Here is a 14700-nt window from a genome sequence, read left to right as displayed (position 1 = left end):
GTGTGAGACAAAACAGGTCGTTAATCTCTCAGTCTTCCTGTATGAGACAAAACAGGTAGTTAATCTCTCAGTCTTCCTGTATGAGACAAAACAGGTCGTTAATCTCTCAGTCTCCCTGTATGAGACAAAACAGGCAGTTAATCTCTCAGTCTCCCTGTATGAGACAAAACAGGCAGTTAATCTCTCAGTCTCCCTGTATGAGACAAAACAGGTAGTTAATCTCTCAGTCTCCCTGTATGAAACAAAACAGGCAGTTAATCTCTCAGTCTCCCTATATGAGACAATACAGGTAGTTAATCTCTCAATCTCCCTGTATGAAACAAAACAGGTAGTTAATCTCTTAGTCTCCCTGTATGACACAAAACAGGTAGTTAATCCCTCAGTCTCCCTGTATGAGACAAAACAGGTAGTTAATCTCTCAGTCTCCCTGTATGAGACAAAACAGGTCGTTAATCTCTCAGTCTCCCTGTATGTGACAAAACAGGCTGTTAATCTCTCAGTCTCCCTGTATGAGACAAAACAGGCTGTTAATCTCTGTCTCCCTGTATGAGACAAAACAGGTCCTTAATTTCTCAGTCTCCCTGTATGAGACAAAACAGGTCGTTAATCCCACAGTCTCCCTGTATGAGACAAAACAGGTCGTTAATCTGTCAGTCTCCCTATATGAGACAATACAGGTAGTTAATCTCTCAGTCTCCCTGTATGAAACAAAACAGGTAGTTAATCTCTCAGTCTCCCTGTATGACACAAAACAGGTAGTTTATCCCTCAGTCTCCCTCTATGAGACAAAACAGGTAGTTAATCTCTCAGTCTCCCTGTATGAGACAAAACAGGTCGTTAATCTCTCAGTCTCCCTGTATGAAACAATACAGGTAGTTAATTTCTCAGTCTCCCTGTATGAGACAAAACAGGTCGTTAATCCCTCAGTCTCCCTGTATTAGATAAAACAGGTAGTTGATCTCTCAGTCTCCTGTATGAGACAAAACAGGTCCTTAATTTCTCAGTCTCCCTGTATGAGACAAAACAGGTCGTTAATCCCACAGTCTCCCTGTATGAGACAAAACAGGTCGTTAATCTGTCAGTCTCCCTATATGAGACAATACAGGTAGTTAATCTCTCAGTCTCCCTGTATGAAACAAAACAGGTAGTTAATCTCTCAGTCTCCCTGTATGACACAAAACAGGTAGTTTATCCCTCAGTCTCCCTCTATGAGACAAAACAGGTAGTTAATCTCTCAGTCTCCCTGTATGAGACAAAACAGGTAGTTAATCTCTCAGTCTCCCTGTATGAAACAAAACAGGTCCTTAATTTCTCAGTCTCCCTGTATGAGACAAAACAGGTCCTTAATCCCACAGTCTCCCTGTATTAGATAAAACAGGTAGTTAATCTCTCAGTCTCCCTGTATGAGACAAAACAGGTCGTTAATCCCACAGTCTCCCTGTATTAGATAAAATGGGTCAATAATCTCTCAGCAAGGCATTAAATTACATTTATATGTAGTTTAGTTTATGCCATTGTCATATTCATAGATTGCATTTTACAAGATATGAATCTGAAAGTGCATGTGCATTAATGTGCATTAATTTGTTTAGTTGAACAGGTGGCTAATGTGAACTGCAGCAGTTGCTCACTGAACGTCATTCTGTTTCAGCAAAGTCGGACGCTCAGTGACATGGTGGGGTCTCTGGAAACAAACATCTCTGTGTGTCGCGGTGGTCAGGGTGAGAAACACGATGTTGACATGAAGCTGCAGTATTCTATCCCAGGCCCAAATGAATTATTTTGGCAGCTGATATGCTGTCGTGTTTCTTTTAAAGAGAACAGACACTTTGGCTGTATACACAGCCTTCTAAATTATGACCCAATTTTGTTCTAGACATCTGCACTTTTAACATAGTTTTTAAGTTTGTGTATTGATAAACAAATTAGCAACACGGTTTCAGAGCTGCATTTTCAATCATGTTACAGGAACATGATCATCTTTAAAAGAGTTTGGAAATATTAACCTTCTTTGTAAACCGTCTTGATTAATACTTTCGAGTAAATGTCCTCCAGTAAATAGTTTCTAGTAAATGGTCTCCTAGGATGCTATAGAAGAAAATATACAGAAGTGGCAAAAAAGTATGTTTAATCCCATTTTGACTGATTCTTTGTGACAGAGTTCGAGGAAATTCCCAACCAGAACTTGGTCCCTGGTGATTTGATCGCCATCCCCCCTCACGGATGTGTGATGATGTGCGATGCGGTCCTTGTTGCCGGAACATGCATTGTCAATGAGAGCATGCTCACAGGTGAGGATTTGGTGTGTCCCCAAACATCCTGCAGTGTTTCTTGTAACCAAGGTAACCAGACTGACACAACATTTCACTTACCGGTAGGACATGTGTTACGACTAGTATTAATAACAAAAAATCGCCCAAATTTATTTAAATAGAAAATCTGGATTTAGATCGGGAAGGAGAGTGCATGTTTTTATGGATACCACATTCATCATATATTAACTTTGGTTTGAGTGATTTGATCAACATCAGATTCTGCTAATCATGCCTGTTCAGTAGTCACACATGCATATGACTTAGTCACTACATCCCCACTTAAAATATGTACTAACCCCACATGACGTCATTGCATTCTAGAGGGAGGTCATGTCTGTCTCAAAGCTGTGACTTGGTTTTTACACTGCTGTTAGCAATATTACAGCAACATCATGGCGAAACCAAAATGAAGCTTCAAAGCTGTGAGAAAGTGCAACAGACAACTATTGATAATTTTTGTATTTTGTGATGTCAGGAAACATCATCCATTTCAGAATTGTAGGTATTATTAAGTATCTGGTGCTGGAAAAATCGTTACATATTTGAAACCTGCCTATTTTACAGAGATCAATCACACAATAGCAACTCCAAATCAGAAAAATGAACACACAATGCTTTTCTCCTTATCCACTCACTCACTGGTCCGACCCGTGAAGATTCCGGGGTAGAATAGGTCTTCAGCAACCCATGCTTGCCGTAAAAGGTGACTATGCTTGTCGTAAAAGGCGACTAACGGGATTGGGTTGTCAGGCTCGCTGACATGGCTGATGCATGTCATCGATCCCAATTGCATGGATCGATGCTCATGATATCAATCACTGGATTGTCTGGTCCAGACTCGATTATTTTCACAGACCGCCGTCATATAGCTGGAATATTGCTGAGTGCGGCGTTAAACAACAAACCAACCAACACTCACTGGTCCCCATTAAGAACAAGGTTTCAGTGTTTACCTGTATTGACCTGTATGCAGGTGAGAGTGTGCCGGTGACGAAGACTCCGCTGTCCCACCAGGAGGACGAAGAGGTGTACACACCAGAAAATCACAAGAGACACACGCTGTTTGCTGGAACTCATGTTGTCCAGACCAGATACTATGGCCAGGCCAAGGTGCTCGCTGTGGTCGTCAGAACAGGTGGGAATGTGATCTTGTATTTTTCATATCATGGCTCATGTTAAATGTGCGATAAACTGATAAATATGTAAATGAGGTCGACTTGGCTGATTCATGTTATCATATCCCAATTTCTCGTCAATCGATGCACATGATGTCACTGGACTGTCTGTTCCAGGCAGATAAGCAAACTACTGATTCAAGATTTCAGGTCATTTCGGGGGGATATTGTAAGCTTGTCTGTCCATCTGTAATCATTTTAAAACAGATAGATAATTTATGAAACTTTGTACCCACGAAGACCAGGTTGTGAATTGGTGCCTTTTGCTATTTAGGGATTTTAAGAGTTTTCATTTTATTATGTTATCATGGCAACGAGTTTGACTTTGCCTCTGTTCATTTTGGTGTGTACCTCACATAGAAATACAACGTTCTGAGTCCAATTCCATGGTATTGTTTGATAGCTCATTGACTACTCGTGTATATGGACAGACAGATTTCATCAAGTTCGGGAGCAGTCGGGTAGCCTGGGTGTTAAAGCGTTCACTCATCATGCCAAGACCCGGGTTTGATTCCCGACATGGGGACAATGTGTGAAGTCCATTTCTGGTGTCCCCCGCCGTGATATTGCTGGAATATTGCTAAAAGCGGCATAAACCCATACTCACTCACTCACTCACTCACTCACTCACTCACTCATCATGTTCGACTTCTGTAACGTCCAGATGATTTGTGCTTTCGCATTTTGGGGGTCTGGGGGATTTGTCATTCCTGATGACTCTGGTTTGAGTGTTGACCTTGAATTTATTTTAGCCCTGAACTGTTCCAGTCTATTCTTAGGCCAGGAAATCCTTATGTAGCTTAATCATGTTTATGTTATGAGGAAATGTTGCCATTCCAAAGGACATTTTGATTTGAAACACATTGAATTTATCCTTTATGATAAAAGTATTTCTTAAACACCACTTTGACGGAAGCTATGGACAATGTTTCTTTTGACAGGCTTCAACACGGCTAAAGGTGAACTCGTTCGCGCAATCTTATATCCAAAACCTCTTGGCTTCAAGTTCTATCAAGATGCAATGAGATTCATCTTGTTCCTGGCAGGAGTTGCCTCCCTTGGCATGATCTATTCCATCATCATAGAAACACAAATGGGGGTGAGTTATCATTTTGAGGCTAAATGTTACCTCGATGTTTTAACCAAGGCCCTGTGTGGAGCAGAATAGGTCCCCACTACCCCATTCTTGTCATAGGGAACTTTAATAACTTTAATGAAATCTTCACTTACTTTGGGAATTATTTTTCCTTTCATGTTCATATACCAGGGAGTTCAGATGTTAAAATCCCAAACGGATTATAAATAGCGCGGTATTTTGCGAGATCTTAGTGTTTGACAGACGTTGCAATGATCGGTCAGCGAGTAATCAGTGACCCAAAATCTTAAATAACTAAAGAACGAGACAACATTCACATCCAAATCTTTTTTTAAATGATTTTAATTGATAAACAACGTTAATTTGTTACCTACGATGATGTGCATAATGGTGTTCACGCGTTGCCGATTACTGCATGTATTTTAGATTGAGACACGTTGGTTACTATAAATAGTGAGCTCCGCCCATTTTCCCCTTATACGTAAATGCAGGCCTGCATTTCTCAAGGCGGACTAGTGACATTTATAAGTCACCAGCCCAGCTGGTTTGTTGGAGTAACAGTTACTTCAGACCATAGTATACTATTAGTATATACAGTTAACATGGGGAAGGTTATATATTTCTGATTCATAACATGTTGAGAGGGGATGTGGAGTCCTTGTATGATATGTTAGGTTTCAGAGTTGGGCATTTGCAATGTAGAAGTTTTCAATTACAAGTGGAAGCAGAGAAACTAATGATTAAAACCATTGCTCATCAAACCAAACAAGAGTGACAGGGTTTTTCTCACAACTATTAGATTTGTTGGCACTGAAGAGGGAGTCTGTTGATTATTTTTTAAAATTTATTGTGCGATTCTTAGCCTGAACAGGAATTTATGATGTAATACAGGTAATATACTCAAAAGAATTACTCTTGTTTCCATATTGACACAATGTGTGAAGCCTGTACTGGCATCCCTGCTGTGATTAGAATGTTGCTATAGTACAACTGGTTCACATTCCTGCAGGCGTATCCGGGCAAGATTGTCCTCCGGGTCCTGGACATCATCACGATAGTTGTCCCCCCTGCTCTCCCCGCCGCCATGACAGTTGGTACGGTCTACGCACAGAATCGACTTAAGAAAGCTGGTATATTCTGTATCAGTCCACCCAGGATCAACTTCTGTGGCAGGATCAACACCTTCTGCTTTGACAAGGTGAGAATTCAGAAGTGGTGTTCTGACAGGGTGAGAATACAGTAGTGGTTTTCTGACAGGGTGAGATTTCAGTAGTAGTGTTATCACAAGGTGAGAATTCAGTTGCTGTGTTCTGACAGGGTGAGAATTCAGTAGTGGTGTTCTGACGGGGTGAGATTTCAGTAGTGGTGTTCTGACAGGGTGAGAATTCAGTTACTGTGTTCTGACAGGGTAAGATTTCAGTAGTGGTGTTCTGACAGGGTGAGAATTCAGTAGTGGTTTTCTGACAGGGTGAGAATTCAGTAGTGGTGTTCTGACAGGGTGAGATTTCAGTAGTGGTTTTCTGACAGGGTGAGAATTCAGTAGTGGTTTTCTGACAGGGTGAGAATTCAGTAGTGGTGTTCTGACAGGGTGAGAATTCAGTAGTGGTGTTCTGACAGGGTGAGAATTCAGTAGTGGTGTTCTGACAGGGTGAGAATTCAGTAGTGGTGTTCTGACAGGGTGAGAAATCAGTAGTGGTTTTCTGACAGGGTGAGAATTCAGTAGTGGTTTTCTGACAGGGTGAGATTTCAGTAGTGGTTTTCTGACAGGGTGAGAATTCATTAGTGGTTTTCTGACAGGATGAGGATTCAGTAGTGGTTTTCTGACAGGGTGAGAATTCAGTAGTGGTGTTCTGACAGGGTGAGAATTCAGTTACTGTGTTCTGACAGGGTGAGATTTCAGTTGTGGTTTTCTGACAGGGTGAGAATTCAGTAGTGGTTTTCTGACAGGGTGAGATTTCAGGATTAGAAATTTCTAAATTAGAATTTATTAAAATAACAAAGTATAGAGACTATGCAAGTTAAATTATAAGATAACATCTTTGTGTGAGGAAAGTCTCTCCTGTTTGGGTTAAATGGGGCAACATCCCTCTCTCCATCATCACCCAATATCTTTTCCTGTGACACCTCTCTGTTCCTGACAAGATCTGATCTATGTTTCTGTTTAAGTGCTGTGTGAAGCTCATGGAAATCACAGCATCATCATGTGAACCAGAATAAAGTTGTAAAAACAATATTATGTAAAATGTGGTTCTTTCATTGCCTGTTATCTTGTACAAACTGAGATTTTAACTACTGCATCTGAAGATGATGGCTAGATTAAGGTCAAGGCCTGGACATCATTTTTCTGACTGGAAGCACAAGGTGCTATATGTTCAGATTTACTGTTGTATACACCTCTAGTTGTAATCAAGAAGTTGGTCATGAATCCTATCTTGTCTAGATGCCACTTGAAAATGGTTCACACCATTGTTGAATGAGCTGTTTGAAGATGTCAGTTTGTATTGTTACAGACTGGAACCTTGACAGAAGATGGGCTGGACATGTGGGGAGTTGTGCCGGCCCAGAACCAGTGGTAAGTTGCTTCCCAGATCCATTCACCTTCATCAGCAGTAACCCATCAAAGACCCTCAATGAGGACTTCTGGGCAGATATGACCTAGATGCTCTATGAGGCCTTCAGGGCAGATATGCCCTTGACCCTCTATGAGGACTTCTGGGCAGAAATGGCCTTGACCCTCTATGAGGACTTCTGGGCAGATATGGCCTTGACCCTCTATGAGGACTTCTGGGCAGATATGCCCTAGACCCTCTATGAGGACTTCTGGGCAGATATGACCTAGATGCTCTATGAGGACTTCTGGGCAGATATGACCTAGATGCTCTATGAGGCCTTCAGGGCAGATATGACCATATCCCTCTATGAGGACTTCAGGGCAGATATGGCCTAGACCCTCTATGAGGACTTCAGGGCAGATATGGCCTTGACCCTCTATGAGGACTTCGGGGCAGATATGGCCTTGACCCTCTATGAGGACTTCTGGGCAGATATGGCCTGGACCCTCAATGAGGACTTCGGGGCCTATATGGCCTAGACCCTCTGTGAGGCCTTCATGGGAAGATAAGGCCTCTACTGAGACTGTCAATGAGGACTTTATGTTGGCTGGTCATTAGTTTGAATCCCAGTCTTGCCCTATGATCTGTGCTCTGTCAGCACCATATACCCAATCTTATACGTTTATGTCAAGAGTGTGTATTTTAGTGTTGTGGTCGGGACAGTTAAGTATTAGGGCGCCATGTTATTGCTTGAATATGCTGCAGTATTAAACAGAAACAAACGAAACACAGAAATTGTGTGGAAGTGGGCTAACTGCACTTACTACAGTAATTGACGACATCGTAAACCTTATTCTTTTGACTCATCCCTGCATCAGTATCTGCCAACAGCTGTGATACTATTTCAGTTTTCAAGAGCCAATACGGAAGCTTCCAGAACTGCCTCGTTCACAGATTCTGGTGTGCATGGCAACCTGTCACTCACTCACACTGATTGATGGGGAGCTCATGGGGGACCCTCTGGATCTCATCATGTTTAATTCTCTCAACTGGGTAGGTGGTAGCAAGCGACAGGAGCAATTTGTGTTATTTAAGGAGAATTTAAGCATACTTAGTGTATCGATACAAAGAGAATTTAAACACAAATGTGTTAAAATAGAAACTAGATGTTTCACAGGGCATTTAAACACCATTATGTTTTGGAATAAAGTGTGACCTTGTTTTTTTATAAGTTGATATGCCTTGATGTTGAAACTGTGATCCAATTATGGTGTGACCTGGTTATGTTGTGACTTCAGTCTCTGGAGGAGCCGGGACAGGACACCACGAAGTACGACACTCTGATGCCCACAATCGTCAAGCCCTCCGACAAGGACAGCTTCATGTCAGATGAGGTCAGTGGTCACTGTCACAGCACCAGCACCTGCACCTGCACCTGCCCAATGCAGTAATGACTAAAACATGTCTACGAGTGTGATGTAGTTTGTATTTTGATGCAGAGAAAGAAGTTTAACCTTTGTGGGGTTCAGATTATGGTAGATGTCATGATACAGTAACAGTTTTTTTCTGAGATTCAGAAGTTGGAAAAACATGAAGACATGAAACTTTTAATGGATAACAACTGCTTTAACATATACCATTCACCTGATAACAGGGCAAGAAGTAGCCCTGAAATGGCGTTCACCTAATGAAGGTGCCAAAAGTAGCCCTGAAATGCCATTCACCTGATGATGGGGCAAGAAGAAGCCCTGAAATGCCATTCACCTGATGATGGGGCAAGAAGAAGCCCTGAAATGCCATTCACCTGATGATGGGGCAAGAAGAAGCCCTGAAATGGCGTTCACCTGATGACAGGGCAAGAAGTAGCCCTGAAATGGCGTTCACCTAATGAAGGTGCCAAAAGAAGCCCTGAAATGCCATTCACCTAATGAAGGTGCCAAAAGTAGCCCTGAAATGCCATTCACCTGATGACAGGGCAAGAAGTAGCCCTGAAATGGCGTTCACCTAATGAAGGTGCCAAAAGAAGCCCTGAAATGCCATTCACCTAATGAAGGTGCCAAAAGTAGCCCTGAAATGCCATTCACCTGATGATGGGGCAAGAAGAAGCCCTGAAATGGCGTTCACCTGATGACGGGGCAAGAAGTAGCCCTGAAATGCCATTCACCTGATGATGGGGCAAGAAGAAGCCCTGAAATGGCGTTCACCTGATGATGGGGCAAGAAGAAGCCCTGAAATAGCGTTCACCTGATGACAGGGCAAGAAGAAGCCCTGAAATGGCTTTCACCTGCTGACGGGGCAAGAAGAAGCCCTGAAATGGCATTCACCTGATGATGGGGCAAGAAGAAGCCCTGAAATGGCATTCACCTGATGACGGGGCAAGAAGAAGCCCTGAAATGGCATTCACCTGATGATGGGGCAAGAAGAAGCCCTGAAATGGCATTCACCTGATGACGGGGCAAGAAGAAGCCCTGAAATGGCATTCACCTGCTGACGGGGCAAGAAGAAGCCCTGAAATGGCGTTCACCTGATGATGGGGCAAGAAGAAGCCCTGAAATGGCATTCACCTGATGACGGGGCAAGAAGAAGCCCTGAAATGGCATTCACCTGATGATGGGGCAAGAAGAAGCCCTGAAATAGCATTCACCTGATGATGGGGCAAGAAGAAGCCCTGAAATGCCATTCACCTGATGATGGGCAAGAAGAAGCCCTGAAATGGCATTCACCTGATGACGGGGCAAGAAGAAGCCCTGAAATGGCATTCACCTGATGACGGGGCAAGAAGAAGCCCTGAAATGGCATTCACCTGATGACGGGGCAAGAAGAAGCCCTGAAATAGCATTCACATGATGATGGGGCAAGAAGAAGCCCTGAAATGCCATTCACCTGATGACGGGGCAAGAAGAAGCCCTGAAATGGCATTCACCTGATGACGGGGCAAGAAGAAGCCCTGAAATAGCGTTCACCTGATGACGGGGCAAGAAGAAGCCCTGAAATGGCATTCACCTGATGAAGGGGCAAGAAGAAGCCCTGAAATGGCATTCACCTGATGACGGGGCAAGAAGAAGCCCTGAAATGGCATTCACCTGATGACAGGGCAAGAAGAAGCCCTGAAATGGCATTCACCTGATGACGGGGCAAGATGAAGCCCTGAAATGGCATTCACCTGATGACAGGGCAAGAAGAAGCCCTGAAAAGGCATTCACCTGATGACGGGGCAAGAAGAAGCCCTGAAATGGCATTCACCTGATGACAGGGCAAGAAGCTGAGATATGGCATTCACCTGATGACAGGGCAAGAAGCTCAGATATGGCGTTCACCTGATGATGGGGCAAGAAGAAGCCCTGAAATGACATTGGAAATGATGCCACTAACAACAAGAAAGTTGTTATCCATAAACAGTTTTATGTCTTCATGTTACATTATTCTAAACGATTTGGAGGCTGAGGCATAGATTTGATGCACTTAATTGGAATATTTACAGCTCACTGACTGTATATGTGTCAGATGAAAAGCTAACAATCCATTTGTTATTGATATTTTGAATGTACAATTTACCATGGTTACAGACAATGTACTGTTTCCTAGGTGCCGTTCGAGGTGGGAATTGTGCGCCAGTTCACCTTCTCGTCCAGCATGCAGCGTATGAGTGTGATAACACGAACCCTAGGTCACAACCACATGGAGATCTACTCCAAGGGGGCACCGGAGAAGATTGCTTCACTCTGTAACCCTGACACTGGTAACACTGGACACTCATATTCATGTCCTCATTTTGGGGTGTCGTTCTCAACCAGGGTGCCATCAGCTTGTACCCTTGGTACTTTTTGATATATTGTTTTGAGGTGATTTCCAAACTGAAACATAAAGGTTGACCAAGAAATCAGTTCATCCAGAACTAAATTGTGAAATCAGTAAATGACCTCAAAATCAGTGAATACTCAATAAATTATGTTGAAACACAAAGTTTTAGGATTACAAACAAAACAGGCAAAACAGTGGGACAAATAAGTGGCAGGCTATATAATATATTAGTGCACTCACCAATATCCAAATTTTTGTCATTGTAGAATCTCTCAAAAAAGACCATGCTCTGCTCCCTTGAAACCAGAATAGTGTTGGAATCTGGCAGGAATTTGATGTTTACTAATCAGCACTTGACAAATAGATAAGACGCAAGTCATGTTTGAAAATTTTTCAAATCGTTCTTGTGTCCCTCTTGTATGGTACAGCCAACCTTCATGAAACATCCCTAAACTTCTTGTATGATCAAGCCTGCCATGTTTGTTAACAACCAGGGGAGATAACTCTAAATTCCACTCCCACAGCAGTTGACATATTACCATTGCTTCAATCATTTGCTGCCCCAGAAAAAACAAACAAACTTACAACAATCTGTACTGCCACATGACAATAAATACATGAATTTCTTTCGTGCTACTGTCAGACTCAAACCTAGTTATTTCCATGAAGTTGTGACATGATTTTTGTTTACATCAGATTCAGATGCGAGATTAACACCGAATATTGTCTTAAGTAAGAGATGAGATAAAAATGAAAAGATGGTCTTCTCTCATTTTCCTATGCTTGACTGTGTCACCTGCATGTCTGTTGTGTGTTGTCAGTGCCGGAGAACTTCCAGCCTGTCCTCCACACCTACACTGTGCAGGGACTTCGGGTCATCGCCCTGGCATACCGACCTCTCGAGGCCAAAGTCAACTGGCACCAGGTCCAGCGTATCTCACGGTCAGTATTTATATCTGCAGGTGCATACACCCACATGCTGCAGAAACTACCCATCCACTCACTCACTCTCTCACCAACCAACTCAATCACCCAAGCATCCACCCACTCTCTCACCAACCAACTCAATCACTGAACCATCCACCCACTCTCTCACCAACCAACTCAATCACCGAACCATCCACTCACTCTCTCTCTCACCAACCAAATCAATCACCGAACCATCCACCCACTCTCTCACCAACCAACTCAATCACCGAACCATCCACTCACTCTCTCACCAACCAACTCAATCACCGAACCATCCACTCACTCTCTCACCAACCAACTCAATCACTGAACCATCCACCCACTCTCTCACCAACCAACTCAATCACCGAACCATCCACTCACTCTCTCACCAACCAACTCAATCACCCAACCATCCACTCACTCATTCTCTCACCAACCAACTCAATCACCCAACCATCCCCTCACTCACTCTCTCACCAACCAACTCAATCACCCAACCATCCACTCACTCACTCTCTCATCAACCAAGTCAATCACTGAACCATCCACTCACTCTCTCACCAACAAACTCAATCACCCAACCATCCACTCACTCACTCTCTCACCAACCAACTCAATCACCCAACCATCCACTCACTCACTCTCTCACCAACCAACTCAATCACCCAACCATCCACTCACTAAATCTCTCACCAACCAACTCAATCACCCAACCATCCACTCACTCACTCTCTCACCAACCAACTCAATCACCCAACCATCCACTCACTCACGTCATACCAAAAGACGTTAAAATATGGAACTTGTTATACTGTCTGGCACTCAGCATTAAGGACTGGTTGGCTCGGAGTCAGTATACTGTGTCTGAGTGGGGTATTTATGTAGCATGGTATCTCAGTGGGCTAGCACTATAAATAGGCATTTGTCCGGACTAGTACAAGCAGCCACACTCACACATACATGCATGCACGTTGCATCACATCACATCACATCACATCACATCACATCCATTCACCTACTCATTTATTGGCTAAATAATTCGCCCACTCACCAACCCACCAACCTTCCAACCAACAGAAAAAACACCCTTATCCACTCGCTCCTGATACCTGAATCCTTAACAAATTGAATGAAAGGGCCCAAGACAGGGATTTATGTTGTGTTCCACTCTAGGTGCCGTTGATTGAAACACTGGGAGAAAATTGTGATATTGTTCAAAATTGGTTTTTTTTTTACCATTTTCTTATTTACATGGGCTTTAATTAGGAGAGGGAGACTTGTAAACACTTTGATAAGGCCATGAATATTGACTGAATTCTGTATGTGTTGGGTAGGTGTAAGTCTGTGTCGGATGTTACAGAGACAAGGTGGAGTGTAACCTGACATTCCTGGGGCTGCTGGTGATGCAGAACCAGCTGAAGCCAGAGACCACCCCGGTCATCAGGACTCTCCTGGAGGCCAAGCTCAGGACAGTCATGGTCACAGGTACTCAGGATATTCAGATGAAACATTCAATCTCATGAAAGACAGATCTTTTACTCCCAAAATATAACTCACTGAGAAGGTCTGACGAACACCATGAATCCTCAGCAGACATTGACCTCTCAATCTGAATGAAGAATTTGCTAGTTCTTCAGCCAATCAGGTGCCAGCGCCCAAAATCAGTGCAGCTTATTTCTTTACCACTTTGATGGGAAATTTGGTCCAAGCTCAAGAAAATCCATGCAGAACAGACGTATTCCTTCAATAGCGGATCCTGTGGCTTTTTTTATTTCCTTAAGGAACTGCCTGTTTATGTTCCGAAACACGATACAGTAATCAGGTACGCTAGCTAGTATGACCTCCAATGAAGGTTTTGCCAGATCTTCACACAGAGAGGTATGTATTTTAGAAAAAGACCTGGTTTTAATGAGATTGCTCATGCAATATACAATGATATATTGTCAAACTGATTTTATGAACTGCCAGTTCGAATTACTACATGAATTCTGACACAAGGTTTGTAAGATCAGTATGGTATACATACGTCAATATAATAATCTCTAGTTTACCAACACTTTGTGAACTGTAGTGAAGCAGGGGTGGGTTTGTTCTGTAATTGAAAGCCATACAAGAATGTAATGCGGCGACAATATGCCATGATGGCCTTACTGTTGTGATGACCCCTTGATGATCTGGGCTGGAATTTGTCTTCAGCAGCCCATGCTTGTCGAAAGAGGCGACTAACTGGATCGGTGGTCCAGCTTGGTGACTTGGTTGATGCATGTTATCGTATCCCATCAACCTCATCATGTCAGACACTGGATTGTCTTGTCCAGAATTGGTTATTTACAGACAGCTGTCATATATCCTGAATATTGCAAAGTTAAACAACACTTCAAAATACAAACATGTTTGTTACAGGTGATATGATCCAAACTGCAGTGAGTGTGTCCAGGAATTGTGGGATGGTTCATCCACGTGATAAGGTTGTGATTGTAAACGCCCATCCCCCCGACAAGCAGCAGACAGCTCGGATTGAGTGGGAATATGCTGAGCTTCCCACAGACATAGATATTGTATCAGAGCAGGATACAGACATCGACTCTGATGCCGGACAAGACTCGGTAGGTCACTCTGAGATGGTTTAGAAAGATGACAACTTTTCCTTAAAGGAAATCTTCATAAAATGTTATGTTTTATGTTCAAAACCTGAGTTACGTCTCTTAAGCATGCCAGAAACCATTGGTCGTGGATTCAGATCTCAAATCTACCTGATTATGTTTCTGGGTTTTGTCAGCGCTGTACTTGTGGGTTTCACATAAGTGATA

The 14700-nt window shown here is 42.9% G+C and overlaps 1 protein-coding gene across 13 annotated transcripts in view; it reads left to right on the top strand.

The window, feature by feature from the left end:
- The window catches only part of LOC124116911 (polyamine-transporting ATPase 13A3-like), an 81835-nt gene that overhangs the window by 40430 nt on the left and 26705 nt on the right, over positions 1 to 14700 (top strand). For all 13 annotated transcript variants that reach the window (XM_046478536.2, XM_046478534.2, XM_046478533.2 and 10 more), the window contains exons 9-20: positions 1652 to 1721; positions 2160 to 2291; positions 3289 to 3450; positions 4432 to 4589; positions 5596 to 5784; positions 7097 to 7158; positions 8047 to 8191; positions 8437 to 8532; positions 10724 to 10877; positions 11761 to 11881; positions 13251 to 13375; positions 14294 to 14496. In XM_046478536.2, coding sequence (XP_046334492.2) covers positions 1652 to 1721; positions 2160 to 2291; positions 3289 to 3450; positions 4432 to 4589; positions 5596 to 5784; positions 7097 to 7158; positions 8047 to 8191; positions 8437 to 8532; positions 10724 to 10877; positions 11761 to 11881; positions 13251 to 13375; positions 14294 to 14496 — 1617 coding nt within the window. The remainder of the gene's footprint in view (positions 1 to 1651; positions 1722 to 2159; positions 2292 to 3288; positions 3451 to 4431; positions 4590 to 5595; positions 5785 to 7096; positions 7159 to 8046; positions 8192 to 8436; positions 8533 to 10723; positions 10878 to 11760; positions 11882 to 13250; positions 13376 to 14293; positions 14497 to 14700) is intronic.

This window comes from Haliotis rufescens, unplaced genomic scaffold, assembly GCF_023055435.1.
Source record: "Haliotis rufescens isolate VD_foot unplaced genomic scaffold, xgHalRufe1.0.p SCAF_13, whole genome shotgun sequence".
NCBI classification, from domain to species: Eukaryota; Metazoa; Mollusca; class Gastropoda; order Lepetellida; family Haliotidae; genus Haliotis; species Haliotis rufescens.
This window is presented reverse-complemented; position numbering and strand designations above follow the sequence as displayed.